At 53.1% G+C, this 23,061-nt stretch overlaps 1 protein-coding gene across 1 annotated transcript in view; it reads right to left on the bottom strand.

Annotated features, from left to right (window-relative positions):
• Positions 1-8,624: 8,624 nt before the first annotated feature.
• TSPAN6 (tetraspanin 6) overlaps positions 8,625-23,061 on the bottom strand; it is a 114,143-nt gene continuing 99,706 nt past the window's right edge. Inside the window, exons 4-8 of the mRNA XM_069746075.1 lie at positions 15,856-15,954; positions 14,468-14,623; positions 13,178-13,261; positions 10,691-10,779; positions 8,625-10,558 (exon numbers count right to left, since the gene is read on the bottom strand). Coding sequence (XP_069602176.1) covers positions 10,711-10,779; positions 13,178-13,261; positions 14,468-14,623; positions 15,856-15,954 — 408 coding nt within the window. The 3' untranslated portion in view covers positions 8,625-10,558; positions 10,691-10,710. The remainder of the gene's footprint in view (positions 10,559-10,690; positions 10,780-13,177; positions 13,262-14,467; positions 14,624-15,855; positions 15,955-23,061) is intronic.

Genomic DNA, 23,061 nt, shown 5'->3' with positions numbered 1-23,061 from the left:
GTCATTCAGGGAGACATCATTAAATTTAGCACTGGAATCAAACACGACTCTGATCTGGCCTTGTTTCTTAGGGTGGTATACTCCGAACATGGGTAGGAACCAGCATTCTTCAGAGTCTTTGAGAGTGGGAGCTAGTTCTGCGTGACGGTTTTTGAAAATCTTTGACATGAAGGAGAAAAAGTGATCTTTCATCTCTGGTTTCTTTTGCAGATTACGAATGAGAGAGGAAAAACGTTGTAATGCCTGATTTCTGTTGTTCGGTAGACGTGGTCTGTGGGTTTTGAAGGGAAGAGGTGCGACCCAGCTGTTGGTCTCATCTTTAACGAGTCCCTTGTCCATTACCTCTAAGAACAACTTGTCCTCTACCGACATTGCCACTTGGTTGTCCTGCTTAGTTCTTTGGAAGACTGTGCACCCTAACTGATCCTCATAGCTTCCCGACACTATACTGCTGTCGTGAGTAAAGTCTATTAAATGATCATGTAGTTGGATGCTGTGTGGCAGTTCCCTGACATGGAACTCATTGTTACAAGGTTGAAACAGAGATGGACGTCCTTTCTCCAATGTATTTGTCAGCATGCTTGTCACAGAAGATGGGGCGTGCATGCGTCCCAAGCATACGTTGCCAATTATGACCCATCCTAAGTCTAACCTTTGGGCATAGGGAGCATTGTGGAGTCCATTGATATGACGTCTCACTTTATGAACCTGTAGGATATCTCTCCCCAACAGCAGAATTATCTGGGCCTGATGGTCGAGTTCCGGTATAAGGTGTGCTATTCGTTTTAAGTGAGCGTGATGGATTGCTACATCTGGTGTAGGGATTTCAGATCTATTGTCTGGGATCTGGTTACATTCGATGATCGTAGGTAGCGGTAGGCAGAATTGTCCGTCTAAAGACTCGATCTGGTAGTCAGTAGCTTTCCTGCCTGCTGTTGTCACAGTACCTGCACACGTCTTTAAGGAGTAGGGAGTGCTTGGCCCTTTGATGTTGAATAGGTCAAAGAACGTTGATCTAGCCAAGGATCGATTACTTTGATCATCCAAGATAGCATACAGTCTTACAGCTTGGTCTCTATGGCCCTTCGGGTATACTTTGACGAGGCATATTTTTGAACAGGACCTACTGTCTATTGTCCCTTTGCAGACCTCGGTGCATTGTGAAGTGATCTCTGGCGTAGCTGTATCAGTGTTCCTTTCCTCCCCGCCATGCTCACTGTCAGCTGGCGTGTTTTGTGTACTCCATGGAGCTGGGCCAGGGTGTAGAGCGGTGTTATGGTCTGTGGTGCCACATTCTGTGCATTTTACACTGACCTTGCAATCCTTGGCGAGATGAGCTGTGGACGAGCAGCACTTGTAGCAGATACCGTTTTCTTTCAGGAAGCTTCTGCGATCTGGCATAGATTTTCCTCTGAAGGCTTTGCATTTCAGGAGAGGATGAGGCTTCTGATGAAGTGGGCACTGCTTGTCAGGGTCCTGCACCTTTGTCTCTGATTGGGAGCAGCCAGCAGACCTGTAATTAGAACCTGAAGAAGAAACATAAGTCTTGTGTACTGCCACAGATGTTCTGCGTGGATTTGCAGGTGGTGACGGTGTGGCATATGGTATTGCAAAGTCAAAGCTGGGATCGTTTCTAATTCTCGCTTGTTGGTGTATGAAGTCTACAAAAACGGAGAAGGGAGGGAATGGAACGCTGTGTTTGTATTTGTACGTGGAACCATGTGTGAGCCACCTCCCCTGTAGATTGTAGGGCAACTTCTGGACTATAGGGTTAACACCTCTGGCTGTGTCGAGAAATGCAAGTCCCTGTAGGTCGTCCTCATATTTGGCAACTTGGACTTCCTTCAGCAGGTCGCTTAGCTCTCTAAGTTTCCGGAGACCTTTGTTAGATATTTTAGGAAAGTCATCGATTCTTTTGAACAAGGCTCTTTCTATTACTTCTGCTGAGCCGTAACACTCATCCAGCCTTTTACAGATCTCTTTGAGGCCAGTCTCAGGGCGGTTTATATTAATGTCTCTGATCCTTACTGCGGGTTTGACTGACTCTTCTCCCAGGTATTTGACTAACAGGTCTATCTCTTCCCTGTGTTGTAGCCCCAAGTCTCTAATGACATTTTGGAAGGAAGCTTTCCAAGCTCTGTAACCTTCAGCTCGGTCAGTGAATTTCATGAGTCCCTTGGCAACCAGTTCACGTCGTGTGAAGAACTTGGCAAATTCTGTCGTGAAACGGTTGTCAGCAGAGTATACTGGTGATGGGTCGCCCTGATAGTGATGTGAGGTGCGTTCGTACCTGTTAGTGTCCTCATGGTGGCGCTAGCTGGTGTCGTATTGCTTCGGCCTGATGTACGGTGCGTCAGCAGGGTGATCCACGTTGGTTACCTGATGAGGGGCAAGGTAGTCATTAGCAGAGTCGTTTTGCCTCACATTTTCGAGTTTGTTTCTGTCCTGAGCCTCGTGACGACTCTCGCTCACTTCGATGGAGGTGTCGTATTCTGGTTTTGGTACTGGTTCAGTGTTATAGTTTGGATCAGGAAGGTCATTAACATACTGAGATGTGCGTTGTGGTGAGTCTTGCAGTGGAAACTCCAGACTCGACGTACTGCTTTGGCTATGCAGCTTGGGATTTTGCGCGGCTTCTAGCGATTCTGATTCGGCGAGGGCTGCGGCAGCTTCCCTTTTTGCTGCTAGGCTTTCTAAGGTGGCATCTACACGTGCCTTCTCTAACTGCGACCTTCTCTCTTGATCGGCTCTCTCATCATCTATGCGTGCTTTTTCTAACTGCAACCTTCTCTCTTGATTAGCTCTCTCATCATCTATGCGTGCTTTTTCTAATTTAAGTTGCATCTCTTGGTCAGCAAAGCGCGCTCGTATTTTGGCAGCTTCAGCATTTGCGCGGGCAATGGCGACAGCGCTGCTGATGGATGTTGTCTTTGAGGAGTCGGAAGTAACAGATCTTGTCCTATGCGATTTGTGAGACATGGTGTCTTGGGAAAGTGCTTGGCTGTGCAGAGATTGCTGTAGCTGTATTTAGTCTCTGAGTAGCCGGTGACTTGAATCCCACTAGTTGGATGGCTGCCGTTTCACTGTTCTGTCCTCACTAGCTGAGGCAGGCTCATACGTAGCTATACAGTCAGCTAAACCGCTATACCGGGGTCCAATAAGGAGACTGTGGTTGAGTCTGTGCTTTATTAAACGTAGTGGTATATTGGTGCGGTGAAACTGTGAACAATGATATACATAGAATCAGTGCATGGCATAGAACAGATACATAATACACATGATATACATTATGCATAACATTTAGAAAGCTAGTGACTAAACTGGGAGTACAACTGGTTAAACTAAGCTAATATAGAGCAGAAATATCTATAGGAAGCATAAAGACATACCGGCAATGCAATCGCAAGGGGGATGAAGTGAAGCGTCTTTCCTTGAAGGCAAACTGAAGAAAGTGAAAGGAAAAATGGAGGGAAATGGAGGCTGAGCTACCATAATGCATTGCAAAGGAGGAGGAGAATCAGACATGGATAATACAAAAACAAGATTGAACTGCCAACATAACTCTGACCGCTAGAGGGAGCCAAAGCACTAAAAACAAATAAAGATATGAACATCCATACTGAGAAACCTGCAATTACGCAAACAGATAATCAGGGTAACAATATTAGATGGCGGAGACAGAACACATATCAAACAAATGTTACCATGATCATCAAGTACAATGTGTCACCAAAAAACAGCCCCAGAATCCCAGGGATCCGATGACGCTCCAGCGTTATTACCATATAATCTCAGGGTATTTTCACTTAGCGTTCTGTATTCTACAATTTATTGCCCTGGAACATGTTTTTTTTTTTTTGTAGTGTTATATCCTCTGTCGGTTTATATAGGAAGTTGGTTCTTTATCTTTATGTATTTTGCATTGTTTCTTTTACACATGTATATTTGTACAGCAAACTTATATGTTGTATTTATCTTTGCAGTGAGGTTTTGAGAAAGACCGTGCCTGGTCGAAACGTTACCTTGTTGTCCGCAATCACTTGCTTTTTCTTTAAAAATTATTTGGTGGTGCCTGTGCACTTGAATAAAAACAAAAAAAAACTTTCTACATTGAAATCAAGACTTGAGTGGGGCTGTTTTTCTTGTATATTACCACATAAAGTGACAGCGGTCAGAATTGAAAAATTTGATCTGGTCATGAAGGTGAAAACCGGCTCAGGGGTGAATATTGGTGCGGTGTGTAATGGACGACTATGTAGTAGTTGACTCTAGTGATGAGAATACATAGTAACATAGTAACATAGTAACATAGTTAGTAAGGCCGAAAAAAGACATTTGTCCATCCAGTTCAGCCTATATTCCATCATAATAAATACCCAGATCTACGTCCTTCTACAGAACCTAATAATTGTATGATACAATATTGTTCTGCTCCAGGAAGACATCCAGGCCTCTCTTGAACCCCTCGACTGAGTTCGCCATCACCACCTCCTCAGGCAAGCAATTCCAGATTCTCACTGCCCTAACAGTAAAGAATCCTCTTCTATGTTGGTGGAAAAACCTTCTCTCCTCCAGACGCAAAGAATGCCCCCTTGTGCCCGTCACCTTCCTTGGTATAAACAGATCCTCAGCAAGATATTTGTATTGTCCCCTTATATACTTATACATGGTTATTAGATCGCCCCTCAGTCGTCTTTTTTCTAGACTAAATAATCCTAATTTCGCTAATCTATCTGGGTATTGTAGTTCTCCCATCCCCTTTATTAATTTTGTTGCCCTCCTTTGTACTCTCTCTAGTTCCATTATATCCTTCCTGAGCACCGGTGCCCAAAACTGGACACAGTACTCCATGTGCGGTCTAACTAGGGATTTGTACAGAGGCAGTATAATGCTCTCATCATGTGTATCCAGACCTCTTTTAATGCACCCCATGATCCTGTTTGCCTTGGCAGCTGCTGCCTGGCACTGGCTGCTCCAGGTAAGTTTATCATTAACTAGGATCCCCAAGTCCTTCTCCCTGTCAGATTTACCCAGTGGTTTCCCATTCAGTGTGTAATGGTGATATTGATTCCCTCTTCCCATGTGTATAACCTTACATTTATCATTGTTAAACCTCATCTGCCACCTTTCAGCCCAAGTTTCCAACTTATCCAGATCCATCTGTAGCAGAATACTATCTTCTCTTGTATTAACTGCTTTACATAGTTTTGTATCATCTGCAAATATCGATATTTTACTGTGTAAACCTTCTACCAGATCATTAATGAATATGTTGAAGAGAACAGGTCCCAAAACCGACCCCTGCGGTACCCCACTGGTCACAGCGACCCAGTTAGAGACTATACCATTTATAACCACCCTCTGCTTTCTATCACTAAGCCAGTTACTAACCCATTTACACACATTTTCCCCCAGACCAAGCATTCTCATTTTGTGTACCAACCTCTTGTGCGGCACGGTATCAAACGCTTTGGAAAAATCGAGATATACCACGTCCAATGACTCACCGTGGTCCAGCCTATAGCTTACCTCTTCATAAAAACTGATTAGATTGGTTTGACAGGAGCGATTTCTCATAAACCCATGCTGATATGGAGTTAAACAGTTATTCTCATTGAGATAATCCAGAATAACATCCCTCAGAAACCCTTCAAATATTTTACCAACAATAGAGGTTAGACTTACTGGCCTATAATTTCCAGGTTCACTTTTAGAGCCCTTTTTGAATATTGGCACCACATTTGCTATGCGCCAGTCCTGCGGAACAGACCCTGTCGCTATAGAGTCACTAAATACGATTGCGTAATCCGAATGTGCCATATTCCTGCTGAATCTATGTTTGATGGTTGTTTCCGAATCTACTTGCTCATCTGTACTCCCACTGACTCCAGTGGCGTTCAGCTAATATTGCAAATATGGCGATCGCAATCTGAACCGAATATCGAAATATTTGCTGATATCTAGTGGACACCCGGTCATTCACCGGCTACCTCCGACTCTCAGAGAAGACCACAGATTGAGCGGCATTTACATCAGGATGGTTGGGAAGATAAAAGTTGGCCGCAGTTATCACTTTAGGACACAGATCTTCCCATGGATCCAGTCTCTGCATCTTAATGATGTCTGCTCAGTTAATAAAAGGAAGGGCACATATTCATGGATGGTGACACGAACGCCTAGTGTTTAGATTCCACGTAGGAGACAACCATCGATACAAAGTATTTGCCTCAATCTTCGTCTCTTGTGTATCCTGCACGATATCTTGCACCTTTTTTTGGTGCATGCCGCGTATACGGAGCGTGCCGTGATAATGGAGTGTGCTGCGTCCATGGAGCGTGCCGCATATACGAAGCGTGCCGCGCATATGGAGAGCATCATGTAAATGGACCTCTGCACATATGGAGGGTTCCGCGTATACAGAACGTGCCGCATATTAGGAGTGTACCACACCCATGGAGTGCGCATTGTAAACGGAGAGTGCCGCATATACGGAGGATGCCGCATCCATGGAGCGTTTCGCGTATATAGAGAGCATCATGTAAATGGAGAACTCTGCGCATATGTAGCATTCTGCGTATACAGAGCATGCTGCGTCTAAGGAGTGTGCCACATATACGGAGGGCCTTGCGTAAATGGAAACCTCTACGCATACGGAAAGTCCCGTGTATACGGAGCGTGCTGCGTCCATGGAGCGTGCAGTGTATACGGAGCGTGCCACAACCACGGAGCGTGCAGTGTATACAGAGCGTGCCGCATCCACAGAGCGTGCAGTGTATAGAGAGTGCCGCATCCACGGAGCGTGCAGTGTAGACGGAGCGTGCTGCATCCACGGAGCGTGCAGTGTAGACGGAGCGTGCCGCATCCACAGAGCGTGCAGTGTATACGCAGTGTGCCGCATCCACGGAGCGTGCAGTGTATATGGAGCGTGCCACAACCACGAAGCGTGCAGTGTGTACAGAGCGTGCCGCATCCACGGAGCGTGCAGTGTGTACAGAGTGCCGCATCCACGGAGCGTGCAGTGTAGACGGAGCGTGCCGCATCCACGGAGCGTGCAGTGTATACAGAGAGTGACGCATCCACGGAGCGTGCAGTGTAGACGGAGCGTGCCGCATCCACAGAGCGTGCAGTGTATACGCAGTGTGCCGCATCCACAGAGCGTGCAGTGTATACGCAGTGTGCCGCATCCACGGAGCGTGCAGTGTATATGGCGCGTGCCGCAACCACGGAGCGTGCAGTGTAGACGGAGTGTGCCGCATCCACGGAGCGTACAGTGCATACAGAGAGTGACGCATCCACGGAGCGTGCAGTGTATACAGCGAGTGCCGCATCCATGGAGCGTGCAGTGTACACAGAGCATGCAGTGTATATGGAGCGTGCCGCATCCATGAAGTGTGTATACGGAGCGTGCCGCATCCATGGAGCGTGCAGTGTATATGGAGAGTGCCACGTATAAGGAGCATGCTGTGTCCATGGAGTGTTCCATGTATTATGCCTTCCCCTAGTGTATCCTCATCCATCCCCTGCAGTCTGTGAGCCCTCGTGGGCAGGGTCCTCTCTCCAAGTGTAGCCTCACCCATCCCCTGCAGTCTGTGAGCCCTCGCGGGCAGGGTCCTCTCTCCTCCTGTATTCTCACCCATCCCCTGCAGACTGTGAGCCCTCGCGGGCAGGGTCCTCTCTCCTAGTGTAGCCTCACCCATCCCCTGTAGACTGTGAGCCCTTGCGGGCAGGGTCCTCTCTCACAGTGTAGCCTCACCCATCCCCTGTAGACTGTGAGCCCTTGCGGGCAGGGTCCTCTCTCACAGTGTAGCCTCACCCATCCCCTGCAGTTTGTGAGCCCTCGTGGGCAGGGTCCTCCCTCCTAGTGTATCCTCACCCATCCCCTGCAGTCTGTGAGCCCTCGTGGGCAGGGTCCTCTCTCAGTGTAGCCTCACCCATCCCCTGCAGTCTGTGAGCCCTCGTGGGCAGGGTCCTCTCTCACAGTGTAGCCTCACCCATCCCCTGTAGACTGTGAGCCCTCGTGGACAGGATCCTCTCTCCTAGTGTAGCCTCACCCATCCCCTGCAGTCTGAGCCCTCGCGGGCAGGGTCCTCCCTCCTAGTGTATCCTCACCCATCCCCTGCAGTCTGTGAGCCCTCGCGGACAGGGTCCTCTCTCCTAGTGTAGCCTCACCCATCCCCTGCAGTCTGAGCCCTCGCGGGCAGGGTCCTCCCTCCTAGTGTATCCTCACCCATCCCCTGCAGTCTGTGAGCCCTCGCGGGCAGGGTCCTCCCTCCTAGTGTATCCTCACCCATCCCCTGCAGTCTGTGAGCCCTCGCGGGCAGGGTCCTCCCTCCTAGTGTATCCTCACCCATCCCCTGCAGTCTGTGAGCCCTCGTGGGCAGGGTCACCATCTTTACCTCTATGCCTTGTATTGCTCATGTTTATGAACATCTCGTCCTTCTCATTCAGGCAACAAATTAAGCAGAATGTCTCCAGCTGCCCGTCCTGCGCTGGAAACATATTATACGCAGTTTCAGCTCAGACTCGGAGACTTCTGGGGGAAAGAAAACACTTCTAACTTTACTGATCCGAGTGTCTCCACATGCACTACATACCCCAGCAGCACATCGAGGAGACGTCGGGGAAACACTTTATATTCCCTTTATTTCAGGCAGACAAGTACAAGATACATAATTGCAGTAGGGAGGTAAACCAGAAGAGTCCGGGGGTCTGCATAGGGGCGCATGGCTCACTGAGGCGGCTCCACGCGATGACTGCACAGAAGAGGATGGTCACTAGGAAACCTGCAGGCGTCAGCAATGGAGCGTGAACTGCGGACCCTCGGGCACTGGTCATTAGTGGGTGGATAACGGTCTCAGTAATGGAGTCTGACACTTGCTAGAGAAAAAGTCCAGAAAGGCAACACAGACCGTTGGGGTGTAACCCTCAGGGAGCGGCGTCCAGGGACTAACAGGGCGATGGCCCCTCCACTTGTGCAAGGAAAGATGGCAGAGATGAGTGAGCAGATTTGTAGGATCCCGGCGGCCATGTCTAATCTAACCGCTGAGCGGGAACATCGCAGCCGGCCGCCAGCCTCGGCGCCTCTTCTGACTTGTCGGCCTGATGACAGGTCATTGTTTTGGCATGATGCAAGGTCAGGGGCCGTCTGATCCACCCGTGTACTGTGAGCGGAAGCATGGTCTGTGTATAACGGACGTGTGAACCGGACCCTAGGTTCACAAAGACTAAAACACACAAGGACTGTCCCTTACTATTTGGAGGGTGGACCCAAAATGATTCCTGTGTCGCCCAATAACAAAGACAGATTCTACTCTCCAGACCCATCTCTGGGCTTTGGCTATAGCGGTGACCATTGGCAGAGCTGCTGAGCTCAGTGATTGGCTGCAGCGGTGATGGGACCTGAAAAAGTGACATCACTGCTGTAGAAGAGGGTCGCTGGCTCTGGAGAAGGGACGTGGAATTCTGTCTGTAATTTTACAATGCAGGAAGTTTGGGGTCCAGTTTCTGAAAAGTGTAGACACCATTAAAAGTGAATCTATTTGGCAGACGGACGCATTTCCCTTTAAACAACTTAACAAAACAAGTACAAATTTGAGCCCACATTCGACTTGAAGAAAAATGCTGACGTTTCTACACCAGAAAACTTGAAAAAAAAAAAAAGTTTATAAAATTCCACTTTTGATGGTTTTTCTATCTGATGCCCCAACAGAAACCGAAGAGCCGAGTCCCAGAAGCACGGGCGTCACGGCCATTCAAGTCCATGGGAGGAAATGTAAACCCAGAAGAGGCGAATGCGCAGCTCGGCTCAGATTTCCTTCACCACAGGATCGCGATTCCAATAAGAAATAGAATGAATTTATCACTATTGCAAGTAATAGCCCTGAAAATGTCACATCAGAAAATGGTGCCATCCTCCGGACCCTCAATGGTGCCATCCTCCGGACCCTCAATGGTGCCAACCTCCGGACCCTCAATGGTGCCATCCTCCGGACCCTCAATGGTGCCATCCTCCGGACCCTCAATGGTGCCATCCTCCGGACCCTCAATGGTGCCATCCTCCGGACCCTCAATGGTGCCATCCTCCGGACCCTCAATGGTGCCATCCTCCGGACCCTCAATGGTGCCATCCTCCGGACCCTCAATGGTGCCATCCTCCGGACCCTCAATGGTGCCATCCTCCGGACCCTCAATGGTGCCATCCTCCGGACCCTCAATGGTGCCATCCTCCGGACCCTCAATGGTGCCATCCTCCGGACCCTCAATGGTGCCATCCTCCGGACCCTCAATGGTGCCATCCTCCGGACCCTCAATGGTGCCATCCTCCGGACCCTCAATGGTGCCATCCTCCGGACCCTCAATGGTGCCATCCTCCGGACCCTCAATGGTACAGGTTTTCCCAAGTATAAAAATGAATGAGAAATATAACAAGTCTCTAAAAACAAGGACGTTCCCCAGGGCCGAGGCAGCGGATCTCTGGAGGAAATTCCAGTCCTGGTTTCCATGTAAAATGGTCTGAAGATCGGACATCAGCGAAGCCAAACAAAGCACCGAACACGTCCTGAAATGAAGAACAGAATCCGAAAATGGAATCATTAACATCGTGCTTCCAAAATAACGGTCAGAATCCTTCTTACTCTCCGCTCACACTGGCATCATGAGTGACGCCCATCGCACCCACCACACGCCCTACCTTTAATCCCGGCGATCCGCTTACACCATCTCGTACTGGTTGTTAGTGATGTACCGGGACAGGCAGCAGGCCAGGAACATCCCCACAAGCTGCAGGACAAGAAGCCATCATCAGTTACTCCAAGAACATAGAGAAACCATCGCACGTAGCGAGCGGCTGATACCAGCACTGCAATAGTGGAAGAAGTCCAGAAAAGTTCATATAAATGGACCTTAAAACATCAAAAAAACTGCAGGACAAACGGGGAAAAATCCAGGACAGAGGAAGGGAACAACAAGGCCATGCTAAAAAATATTCAAAGTGTCACAATAAGCAAAGGCATCTGTAAGAGAATAGGAAGGAGAGGGCCCCTGTGCGTAAGGAAGGAGAGGGCCCCTGTGCGTAAGGGAGGAGAGGGCCCCTGTGCGTAAGGGAGGGCTCCCGTGCGTAACGGAGGAGAGGGCTCCCGTGCGTAAGGGAGGAGAGGGCCCCTGTGCGTAAGGGAGGAGAGGGCCCCTGTGCGTAAGGAAGGAGAGGGCCCCTGTGCGTAAGGAAGGAGAGGGCTCCCGTGCGTAAGGGAGGAGAGGGCTCCCGTGCGTAAGGAAGGAGAGGGCCCCTGTGCGTAAGGAAGGAGAGGGCCCCTGTGCGTAAGGAAGGAGAGGGCCCCCGTACGTAAGGAAGGAGAGGGCTCCCGTGCGTAAGGAAGGAGAGGGCCCCTGTGCGTAAGGGAGGAGAGGGCCCCTGTGCGTAAGGGAGGAGAGGGCCCCTGTGCGTAAGGGAGGAGAGGGCCCCTGTGCGTAAGGGAGGAGAGGGCCCCTGTGCGTAAGGGAGGAGAGGGCCCCTGTGCGTAAGGGAGGAGAGGGCCCCTGTGCGTAAGAAAGGAGAGGGCCCCTGTGCGTAAGGAAGGAGAGGGCCCCCGTGCGTAAGGAAGGAGAGGGCCCCCGTGCGTAAGGGAGGAGAGGGCCCCCGTGCGTAAGGGAGGAGAGGGCCCCCGTGCGTAAGGAAGGAGAGGGCCCCCGTGCATAAGGAAGGAGAGGGCCCCTGTGCATAAGGAAGGAGAGGGCCCCTGTGCGTAAGGGAGGAGAGGGCCCCTGTTGTGAATTCTGTGATTAAGCTCCCTCCTGTGGTCACGAGTGGTACTGCGGCTTCTGAGTTTCCTTCCTCAGGTGATGAGGTTAAGTCGTTAGGTGCTGCTCTATTTAACTCCACCTAGTTCTTTGATCCTGGCCTCCAGTCAATGTTCTAGTATTGGTCTTGCTTCCTCCTGGATCGTTCCTGTGGCCTGTCTGCTCAGCATAAGCTAAGTTCTGCTTGTGTTTCTTTTGTTGCTATATTTTCTGTCCAGCTTGCTTTTTTGGTTTTCCTTGCTTGCTGGAAGCTCTGAGACGCAGAGGGAGCACCTCCGTACCGTTAGTCGGTGCGGAGGGTCTTTTTGCCCCTCTGCGTGGTTGTTTGTAGGTTTTTGTGTTGACCGCAAAGCTATCTTCCTATCCTCGGTCTATTCAGTAAGTCGGGCCTCACTTTGCTTAATCTATTTCATCTCTGTGTTTGTATTTTCATCTTAACTCACAGTCATTATATGTGGGGGGCTGCCTTTTCCTTTGGGGAATTTCTCTGAGGCAAGGTAGGCTTATTTTTCTGTCTTCAGGGTTAGCTAGTTTCTCAGGCTGTGCCGAGTTGCATAGGGAGCGTTAGGCGCAATCCACGGCTACCTCTAGTGTGGTTTGATAGGTTTAGGGATTGCGGTCAGCAGAGTTTCCACGTCTCAGAGCTCGTCCTATGTTTTGTGGTTTTTGTCAGGTCACTTGTGTGCTCTGAACTTCAAGGTCCATTGTGGTTCTGAATTACCTATTCATAACAGTACTGGAGGCCCAAAGTACTATGCTTCTCAATAGAGGGAAAAAAAGTTCTGAGGCCATTTTTTTTTCTTTGCACTGTGTTTTGCCTTTTTTTTCCCCTAGACATTTGGGTGTTTCAGGACACAGGTGTGGTGATGGACATTAAAAGTCTGTCTTCATGTGTGGATCTTCTCACTGCAAGAGTACAAAATATTCATGGCTTTGTGGCTCAGAATTCTATGTTAGAACCAAAAAAGCAAGCTGGACAGAAAATATAGCAACAAAAGAAACACAAGCAGAACTTAGCTTATGCTGAGCAGACAGGCCACAGGAACGATCCAGGAGGAAGCAAGACCAATACTAGAACATTGACTGGAGGCCAGGATCAAAGCACTAGGTGGAGTTAAATAGAGCAGCACCTAACGACTTAACCTCATCACCTGAGGAAGGAAACTCAGAAGCCGCAGTACCACTCGTGACCACAGGAGGGAGCTTGATCACAGAATTCACAACAGGCCCCTGTGCGTAAGGGGTAAGGAAGGAGAAGGCCCCTGTGTGAGTAACGATTAGTCAGATGTCAGTCGTTTGCGTGGCAGCTCATTCACTGGACATCAGTCACGTGGCAGCCGACACGTGGTCCTGGGAATCCTCAGTGCCCGTTCACACTCACCTGGAAACATGCGATTCCACATGAAATCCCGGCCACAATTCCCATCCGAGACTCCATCACTGAGGTCACCTTGGAGATGCAGCCCTAAGGGGAGAAGAGCGTTGTAGAAAGGTGGGCTGAGAAGTGAGGGGGTCTCCTCTGCTTTATTAGAAGAGTGTCCATGTTTTCAGAGAAGAGTCAGACAACCCTGGATCCTACAGCCGACCAGCAAGCGCTCATCACAGCCCAGCCTCCATCACAGCCCAGCCTCCATCACAGCCCAGCCTCCATCACAGCCCAGCCTCCATCACAGCCCAGCCTTCATCACAGCCCAGCCTTCATCACAGCCCAGCCTTCATCACAGCCCAGCCTCCATCACAGCCCAGCCTCCATCACAGCCCAGCCTTCATCCCAGCCCAGCCTTCATCACATCACAGCCCAGCCTTCATCCCAGCCCAGCCTTCATCCCAGCCCAGCCTTCATCCCAGCCCAGCCCAGCCTTCATCCCAGCCCAGCCTCCATCACAGCCCAGCCTTCATCACAGCCCAGCCTTCATCACAGCCCAGCCTTCATCACAGCCCAGCCTTCATCACAGCCCAGCCTTCACCACAGCCCAGCCTTCACCACAGCCCAGCCTTCACCACAGCCCAGCCTTCACCACAGCCCAGCCTTCACCACAGCCCAGCCTTCACCACAGCCCAGCCTTCACCACAGCCCAGCCTTCACCACAGCCCAGCCTTCACCACAGCCCAGCCTTCACCACAGCCCAGCCTTCACCACAGCCCAGCCTTCACCACAGCCCAGCCTTCACCACAGCCCAGCCTTCATCACAGCCCAGCCTTCACATTACCCCCGTTGGGAAGTTTTTGATTCGTAGGGGCCCTACCAATCATGAGAGCGGTGGCTTTGATCCCCCTTTTTCCAGAATGCAGACCAGATCGGTCACAGCTGATCACTGCTGCTTTACGGGACTGGCCGATATGGCCGCATACTTGTCCTTCTCTATCAGTATCATAGGCACTAACTGTAGCCGCATCGGGGTCCCCAATGACGGAGAAAGGGGAAATATGTTGCAAGTTGGAAAACCAAGTGCCCTGACCTTGCACATGACTGCGACCATACCGCAGACGTCAGGAGGCAGCGCTGGGTGTGAGGGGCAGAAGGGGAAGAACATCTCCACCCTACGAGGTCGTCATCTTGGTGACTCTAGAGCTACCAACAAGTTCCCTGAACACAGAGCTTTGATTCTAATCCCCCACAAGACTCGACCTCAATCACACAGGCCACGTTATGCAGCCACGTATCACTTACATCTGTGAAGATGACATCCTTGGCCTTCACCATGTCCTTCAGGGCTTCCTGCGTACAGTTCTCTGGATTGGCACAGCAGCTCCGGGGGATCCCGCTGGTCTTGTAGTAGGGGCTCTGCCCCCAATCCGTGTACGAGTTCACCCCACAGCAATGCAGCTGCACAACACAGAAATCGGGAGAAACGGATCATTCCGGCCTCTCTGGACCCCACGCCCGATTTATCTGGACATGCAACTGCCACAGACCCCATCAGCCATATGAATAAAACCAGCCGGTTAGGGGGCGCCATCTGCACCAAGTGAGCAGTCAGTTCTTGGATTGGAAGCAGGAAATATGGGAAAGCGGAAGTGACAATGCAAAAGTGGGCTCTCCAGATGACTGGTCATCCCCAAAACTGCAGCTCTTGTCTAGTGTCTACCAAAAGGAATTATGACCACTGAGCCAGCGCCAGGGTCATGGATACCTAGAGCTCACTGACATGGATCTGGTCACGCGGAGGCCGGGGTCTCTGGTGTTGACACGCGGAGGCCGGGGTCTCTGGTGTTGACACGCGGAGGCCGGGGTCTCTGGTGTTGACACGCGGAGGCCGGGGTCTCTGGTGTTGACACGCGGAGGCCGGGGTCTCTGGTGTTGACACGCGGAGGCCGGGGTCTCTGGTGTTGACACGCGGAGGCCGGGGTCTCTGGTGTTGACACGCGGAGGCCGGGGTCTCTGGTGTTGACACGCGGAGGCCGGGGTCTCTGGTGTTGACACGCGGAGGCCGGGGTCGCACACGTGGAGGCCGGGGTGGCACACGCAGAGGCCGAGGTCTCTGGTGTTGACACGCGTAGGCCGTGGTCACACACATGGAGGCCGGGGTGGCACACGCGGAGGCCGGGGTCTCTGGTGTTGACACACGTAGGCCGTGGTCGCACACGTGGAGGCCGGGGTGGCACACGCGGAGGCCGGGGTCTCTGGTGTTGACACGTGTAGGCCGTGGTCACACACGTGGAGGCCGGGGTCTCTGGTGTTGACACGCGTAGGCCGTGGTCACAGTGGAGGCCGGGATGGCACACGCGGAGGCCGGGGTGGCACACGCGGAGGCCGTGGTCACACACGTGGAGGCCGGGGTCTCTGGTGTTGACACGCGTAGGCCGTGGTCACACACGTGGAGGCCGGGGTGGCACACGCGGAGGCCGGGGTGGCACACGCGGAGGCCGGGGTCGCAGGTTCCATTGTCTGTGGCCCCATCATGCACACATCTATCAATGATTACGACAAGTAGTGCGACCGTCAGTGCAGAACTCCTGTCCGGAGAATCCGTCATTGCGAAGCCTCGGCCATTGGGAAGACGACATTTCCTCAGGTTCCTGTATATGGTGGAGGAGAATTAGTGACTGTCCACTCACCGTCTTCTGGATGGTGTCCATCGCCTGGCTCCGGGGGTCCCCAGTAGTATTATACTGCTTTAGGGCCTGCATGTATCCGTGCTCGAAGCTGTCCTTAATCTGATAGGAGAGAGTCAGACACTAATGTAAGACGGTCACCACTGCGGACGGAAGCTCCCCTACACCGCTGCTCCCCGCTAGGGTCACACTGGAGGGAAAACACAATGGCGATGGAGGGGATGGGACATAGTGGAGGTCACATGGGGTGGAACACAATTGGCGGGGGATGGGAACACAATGGCGGGGGGGACATACTGGGGGTCACACACTGGGGGCGGGGGGACACAATGGCTGCACTCTATCGTGCTAAAGTACGTTGATGTGAAATATATGAAATATGAATAGCTATATGGCTTCTGAATATTAGGAAAAAATGAATGAGACGCTTTGCACAAAATTTGGCCAAATTATGTCTGCCCAGCAACCAATGTCAAGGTGGTCTCATAAGATTGATGGGTCCCTATCAATGTGAATACCTCTCTTAGGCTGATGTCTGAATTCCTGGGTGAATGTGGACCCCCTCTCAGTAAAGCATTTATGGGTCAGTAGGAACCTGCAGTAATTAATATCACCGCATGTTGAAGGGCAGAGTGATTTTTTTTGTATATTGTATATGGAGGTAGCTGCTCCTGGTATGCACCTATTTACACTAGTTTGCATGTGCCAGTCAGTTTTTTGTTGGGACACAAAATGGCGGCAGGAGGACACACTGGGGAAGACACAATGGCGTCGGGGGACACTGGGGGAGACAATGGCGGCAGGGGGACGCACTGGGGGAGAAAATGGCGGCAGGAAACGCAATGACGGCAGGGGGACACACTGGGAGAGACAATGGCGGCAGGGGGACGCACTGGGGGAGACAATGGCGGCAGGGGGACGCACTGGGGGAGACAATGGCGGCAGGGGAACGCACTGGGGGAGACAATGGCGGCAGGGGGACGCACTGGGGGAGACAATGGCGGCAGGGGGACGCACTGGGGGAGACAATGGCGGCAGGGGGACGCACTGGGGGAGACAATGGTGGCAGGGGGACGCACTGGGGGAGACCATGGCAATGGGGGACACACTGGGGGGACACAATGGCGGCGGGAGACAATGGCAGAAGGGAGACACACTGGAGGCAGTGTCACATCTATGGGAGTTATGGAGGCAGTCGGGGGTCTCCGTCCTCTGCAGGAGGCAGTGTCACATCTATGGGAGTTATGGAGGCAGGCGGGGTTCTCCCGTCCTCTACAGGAGGGGTCCCCAACTCCAGTCCTCAAGGCCCAACCAACATGTCATGTTTTCAGGATTACCTTAAGGTACCGTCACACTTAGCGACGCTGCAGCGATACCGACAACGATCCGGATCGCTGCAGCGTCGCTGTTTGGTCGCTGGAGAGCTGTCACACAGACAGCTCTCCAGCGACCAACGATCCCGAGGTCCCCGGTAACCAGGGTAAACATCGGGTAACTAAGCGCAGGGCCGCGCTTAGTAACCCGATGTTTACCCTGGTTACCAGCGTAAAAAAACAAACAGTACATACTTACATTCAGCTTTCTGTCCCTTGCCGTCTGGTTCCTGCAGTGACTGCTGGCCATAAAGTGAAAGTGAAAGCACAGCACAGCGGTGAGTCACACAGCGGTGACTCACCGCTGTGGCTGTGCTCTGCTTTCACTTTACGGCCAGCAGTCACTGCAGGAACCAGACGGCAAGGGACAGACAGCTGAATGTAAGTATGTACTGTTTGTTTTTTTACGCTGGTAACCAGGGTAAACATCGGGTTACTAAGCGCGGCCCTGCGCTTAGTTACCCGATGTTTACCCTGGTTACCAGTGAAGACATCGCTGAATCGGTGTCACACACGCCGATTCAGCGATGTCTGCGGGGAGTCCAGCGACGAAATAAAGTTCTGGACTTTCTTCCCCGACCAGCGATCTCCCAGCAGGGGCCTGATCGCTGCTGCCTGTCACACTGGACGATATCGCTAGCGAGGACGCTGCAACGTCACGGATCGCTAGCGATATCGTCTAGTGTGACAGTACCTTTAGTCTTGCCCAGGTAATAATTGCATCACCTGTGCAATGCAAAGGAAATCCTGAAAACATGACCTGTTGGTGGGCCTTGAGGACTGGAGTTGGGGACCCCTGCTCTACAGGAGGCAGTGTCACATCTATGGGAGTTATGGGGGCAGTCGGGGGTCTCCCGTCCTCTGCAGGAGGCAGTGTCACATCTATGGGAGTTATGGAGGCAGTCGGGGGACTCCCGTCCTCTACAGGAGGCAGTGTCACATCTATGGGAGTTATGCAGGCAGTCGGGGGGTCTCCCGTCCTCTACAGGAGGCAGTGTCACATCTATGGGAGTTATGGAGGCAGTCGGGGGTCTCCCGTCCTCTACAGGAGGCAGTGTCACATCTATGGGAGTTATGGAGGCAGTCGGGGGACTCCCGTCCTCTACAGGAGGCAGTGTCACATCTATGGGAGTTATGGAGGCAGTCGGGGGGTCTCCCGTCCTCTACAGGAGGCAGTGTCACATCTATGGAAGTTATGGAGGCAGGCGGGGGTCTCCGGTCCTCTACAGGAGGCAGTGTCACATCTATGGGAGTTATGGAGCCAGGCGGGGGTCTCCCGTCCTCTACAGGAGGCAGTGTCACATCTATGGGAGTTATGGGGGCAGTCGGGGGTCTCCGTCCTCTATAGGAGGCAGTGTCACATCTATGGGAGTTATGGAGGCAGGCGGGGGGTCTCCCGTCCTCTACAGGAGGCAGTGTCACATCTATGGGAGTTATGGAGGCAGTCGGGGGGTCTCCCGTCCTCTACAGGAGGCAGTGTCACATCTATGGGAGTTATGGAGGCAGTCGGGGGTCTCCCGTCCTCTACAGGAGGCAGTGTCACATCTATGGGAGTTATGGGGGCAGTCGGGGGTCTCCGTCCTCTATAGGAGGCAGTGTCACATCTATGGGAGTTATGGAGGCAGGCGGGGGGTCTCCCGTCCTCTGCAGGAGGCAGTGTCACATCTATGGGAGTTATGGAGGCAGTCGGGGGGTCTCCCGTCCTCTACAGGAGGCAGTGTCACATCTATGGGAGTTATGGGGGCAGTCGGGGGGTCTCCCGTCCTCTACAGGAGGCAGTGTCACATCTATGGGAGTTATGGAGGCAGGCGGGGGTCTCCCGTCCTCTACAGGAGGCAGTGTCACATCTATGGGACTTATGGGGGCAGTCGGGGGTCTCCCGTCCTCTACAGGAGGCAGTGTCACATCTATGGGAGTTATGGAGGCAGTCGGGGGGTCTCCCGTCCTCTACAGGAGGCAGTGTCACATCTATGGGAGTTATGGAGGCAGTCGGGGGACTCCCGTCCTCTACAGGAGGCAGTGTCACATCTATGGGAGTTATGGGGGCAGTCGGGGGGTCTCCCGTCCTCTACAGGAGGCAGTGTCACATCTATGGGAGTTATGGAGGCAGTCGGGGGTCTCCCGTCCTCTACAGGAGGCAGTGTCACATCTATGGGAGTTATGCAGGCAGTCGGGGGTCTCCCGTCCTCTACAGGAGGCAGTGTCACATCTATGGGAGTTATGGAGGCAGTCGGGGGACTCCCGTCCTCTACAGGAGGCAGTGTCACATCTATGGGAGTTATGGGGGCAGTCGGGGGGTCTCCCGTCATCTACAGGAGGCAGTGTCACATCTATGGGAGTTATGGAGGCAGTCGGGGGTCTCCCGTCCTCTACAGGAGGCAGTGTCACATCTATGGGAGTTATGGAGGCAGGCGGGGGTCTCCCGTCCTCTACAGGAGGCAGTGTCACATCTATGGGAGTTATGGAGGCAGTCGGGGGACTCCCGTCCTCTACAGGAGGCAGTGTCACATCTATGGGAGTTATGGAGGCAGTCGGGGGTCTCCCGTCCTCTACAGGAGGCAGTGTCACATCTATGGGAGTTATGGGGGCAGTCGGGGGGTCTCCCGTCATCTACAGGAGGCAGTGTCACATCTATGGGAGTTATGGAGGCAGTCGGGTGACTCCCGTCCTCTACAGGAGGCAGTGTCACATCTATGGGAGTTATGGAGGCAGTCGGGGGTCTCCGTCCTCTACAGGAGGCAGTGTCACATCTATGGGAGTTATGGAGGCAGGCGGGGGTCTCCCGTCCTCTACAGGAGGCAGTGTCACATCTATGGGAGTTATGGAGGCAGTCGGGGGGTCTCCCATCCTCTACAGGAGGAGGTCACATCTATGGGAGTTATGGAGGCAGGCGGGGGTCTCCCGTCCTCTACAGGAGGCAGTGTCACATCTATGGGAGTTATGGAGGCAGTCGGGGGACTCCCGTCCTCTACAGGAGGCAGTGTCACATCTATGGGAGTTATGGAGGCAGTCGGGGGGTCTCCCGTCCTCTACAGGAGGCAGTGTCACATCTATGGGAGTTATGGAGGCAGTCGGGGGTCTCCGTCCTCTACAGGAGGCTGTGTCACATCTATGGGAGTTATGGAGGCAGGCGGGGGTCTCCAGTCTTCTACAGGAGGCAGTGTCACATCTATGGGAGTTATGGAGGCAGTCGGGGGTCTCCGTCCTCTACAGGAGGCTGTGTCACATCTATGGGAGTTATGGAGGCAGGCGGGGGGTCTCCCGTCCTCTACAGGAGGCAGTGTCACATCTATGGGAGTTATGGAGGCAGGCGGGGGTCTCCCGTCCTCTACAGGAGGCAGTGTCACATCTATGGGAGTTATGGAGGCAGGCGGGGGTCTCCCGTCCTCTACAGGAGGAGGTCACATCTATGGGAGTTATGGAGGCAGGCGGGGGTCTCCCGTCCTCTACAGGAGGCAGTGTCACATCTATGGGAGTTATGGAGGCAGGCGGGGGTCTCCCGTCCTCTACAGGAGGCAGTGTCACATCTATGGGAGTTATGGAGGCAGGCGGGGGTCTCCCGTCCTCTACAGGAGGCAGTGTCACATCTGTGGGAGTTATGGAGGCAGGCGGGGGTCTCCCGTCCTCTACAGGAGGTAGTGTCACATCTATGGGAGTTATGGAGGCAGGCGGGGGTCTCCCGTCCTCTACAGGAGGCAGTGTCACATCTATGGGAGTTATGGAGGCAGGCGGGGGTCTCCCGTCCTCTACAGGAGGCAGTGTCACATCTATGGGAGTTATGGAGGCAGGCGGGGGTCTCCCGTCCTCTACAGGAGGCAGTGTCACATCTATGGGAGTTATGGAGGCAGTCGGGGGTCTCCCGTCCTCTACAGGAGGCAGTGTCACATCTATGGGAGTTATGGAGGCAGGCGGGGGTCTCCTGTCCTCTACATGAGGCAGTGTCACATCTATGGGAGTTATGGAGGCAGGCGTGGGGTCTCCCGTCCTCTACAGGAGGCAGTGTCACATCTATGGGAGTTATGGAGGCAGTCGGGGGGTCTCCCGTCCTCTACAGGAGGCAATGTCACATCTATGGGAGTTATGGAGGCAGTCGGGGGTCTCCCGTCCTCTACAGGAGGCAGTGTCACATCTATGGGAGTTATGGGGGCAGTCAGGGGGTCTCCCGTCCTCTACAGGAGGCAGTGTCACATCTATGGGAGTTATGGAGGCAGTCGAGTGACTCCCGTCCTCTACAGGAGGCAGTGTCACATCTATGGGAGTTATGGAGGCAGTCGGGGGTCTCCCGTCCTCTACAGGAGGCAGTGTCACATCTATGGGAGTTATGGAGGCAGGCGGGGGTCTCCGTCCTATACAGGAGGCAGTGTCACATCTATGGGAGTTATGGAGGCAGTCGGGGGTCTCCGTCCTCTACAGGAGGCAATGTCACATCTATGGGAGTTATGGAGGCAGGCGGGGGTCTCCCGTCCTCTACAGGAGGCAGTGTCACATCTATGGGAGTTATGGAGGCAGTCGGGGGTCTCCCGTCCTCTACAGGAGGAGGTCACATTTATGGGAGTTATGGAGGCAGGCGGAGGACTCCGGTCCTCTACAGCAGGGGTCCCCAACTCCAGTCCTCAAGGCCCAACCAACATGTCATGTTTTCAGGATTTCCTTAGTCTTGCCCAGGTAATAATTGCATCACCTGTGCAATGCAAAGGAAATCCTGAAAACATGACCTGTTGGTGGGCCTTGAGGACTGGAGTTGGGGACCCCTGCTCTACAGGAGGCAGTGTCACATCTATGGGAGTTATGGAGGCAGTCGGGGGTCTCCGTCCTCTATAGGAGGCAGTGTCACATCTATGGGAGTTATGGAGGCAGTCGGGGGTCTCCGTCCTCTGCAGGAGGCAGTGTCACATCTATGGGAGTTATGGAGGCAGGCGGGGGTCTCCCGTCCTCTACAAGAGGCAGTGTCACATCTATGGGAGTTATGGAGGCAGTCGGGGGGGTCTCCCGTCCTCTACAGGAGGCAGTGTCACATCTATGGGAGTTATGGAGGCAGTCGGGGGGTCTCCCGTCCTCTACAGGAGGCAGTGTCACATCTATGGGAGTTATGGAGGCAGTCGGGGGACTCCCGTCCTCTACAGGAGGCAGTGTCACATCTATGGGAGTTATGGAGGCAGTCGGGGGTCTCCCGTCCTCTACAGGAGGCAGTGTCACATCTATGGGAGTCATGGAGGCAGTCGGGGGGTCTCCTGTCCTCTACAGGAGGCAGTGTCACATCTATGGGAGTTATGGAGGCAGGCGGGGGTCTCCCGTCCTCTACAGGAGGCAGTGTCACATCTATGGGAGTTATGGAGGCAGTCGGGGGGTCTCCCGTCCTCTACAGGAGGCAGTGTCACATCTATGGGAGTTATGGAGGCAGGCGGGGGTCTCCCGTCCTCTATAGGAGGCAGTGTCACATCTATGGGAGTTAAGGAGGCAGGCGGCGGGGGGGGGGGGGGGGGGTCTCCCGTCCTCTACAGGAGGCAGTGTCACATCTATGGGAGTTATGGAGGCAGTCGGGGGGTCTCCCGTCCTCTACAGGAGGCAGTGTCACATCTATGGGAGTTATGGAGGCAGTCGGGGGGTCTCCGTCCTCTGCAGGAGGCAGTGTCACATCTATGGGAGTTATGGAGGCAGGCGGGGGTCTCCCGTCCTCTACAGGAGGCAGTGTCACATCTATGGGAGTTATGGAGGCAGTCGGGGGGTCTCCCGTCCTCTACAGGAGGCAGTGTCACATCTATGGGAGTTATGGAGGCAGTCGGGGGTCTCCCGTCCTCTACAGGAGGCAGTGTCACATCTATGGGAGTTATGGAGG

The sequence above is a fragment of the Ranitomeya imitator genome, chromosome 2 (genome assembly GCF_032444005.1).
Source record: "Ranitomeya imitator isolate aRanImi1 chromosome 2, aRanImi1.pri, whole genome shotgun sequence".
In the NCBI taxonomy this organism is placed as follows: Eukaryota; Metazoa; Chordata; class Amphibia; order Anura; family Dendrobatidae; genus Ranitomeya; species Ranitomeya imitator.
Note: the sequence above shows the minus strand (reverse complement) of the source record. Positions and strands in the feature narration are given on the sequence as shown.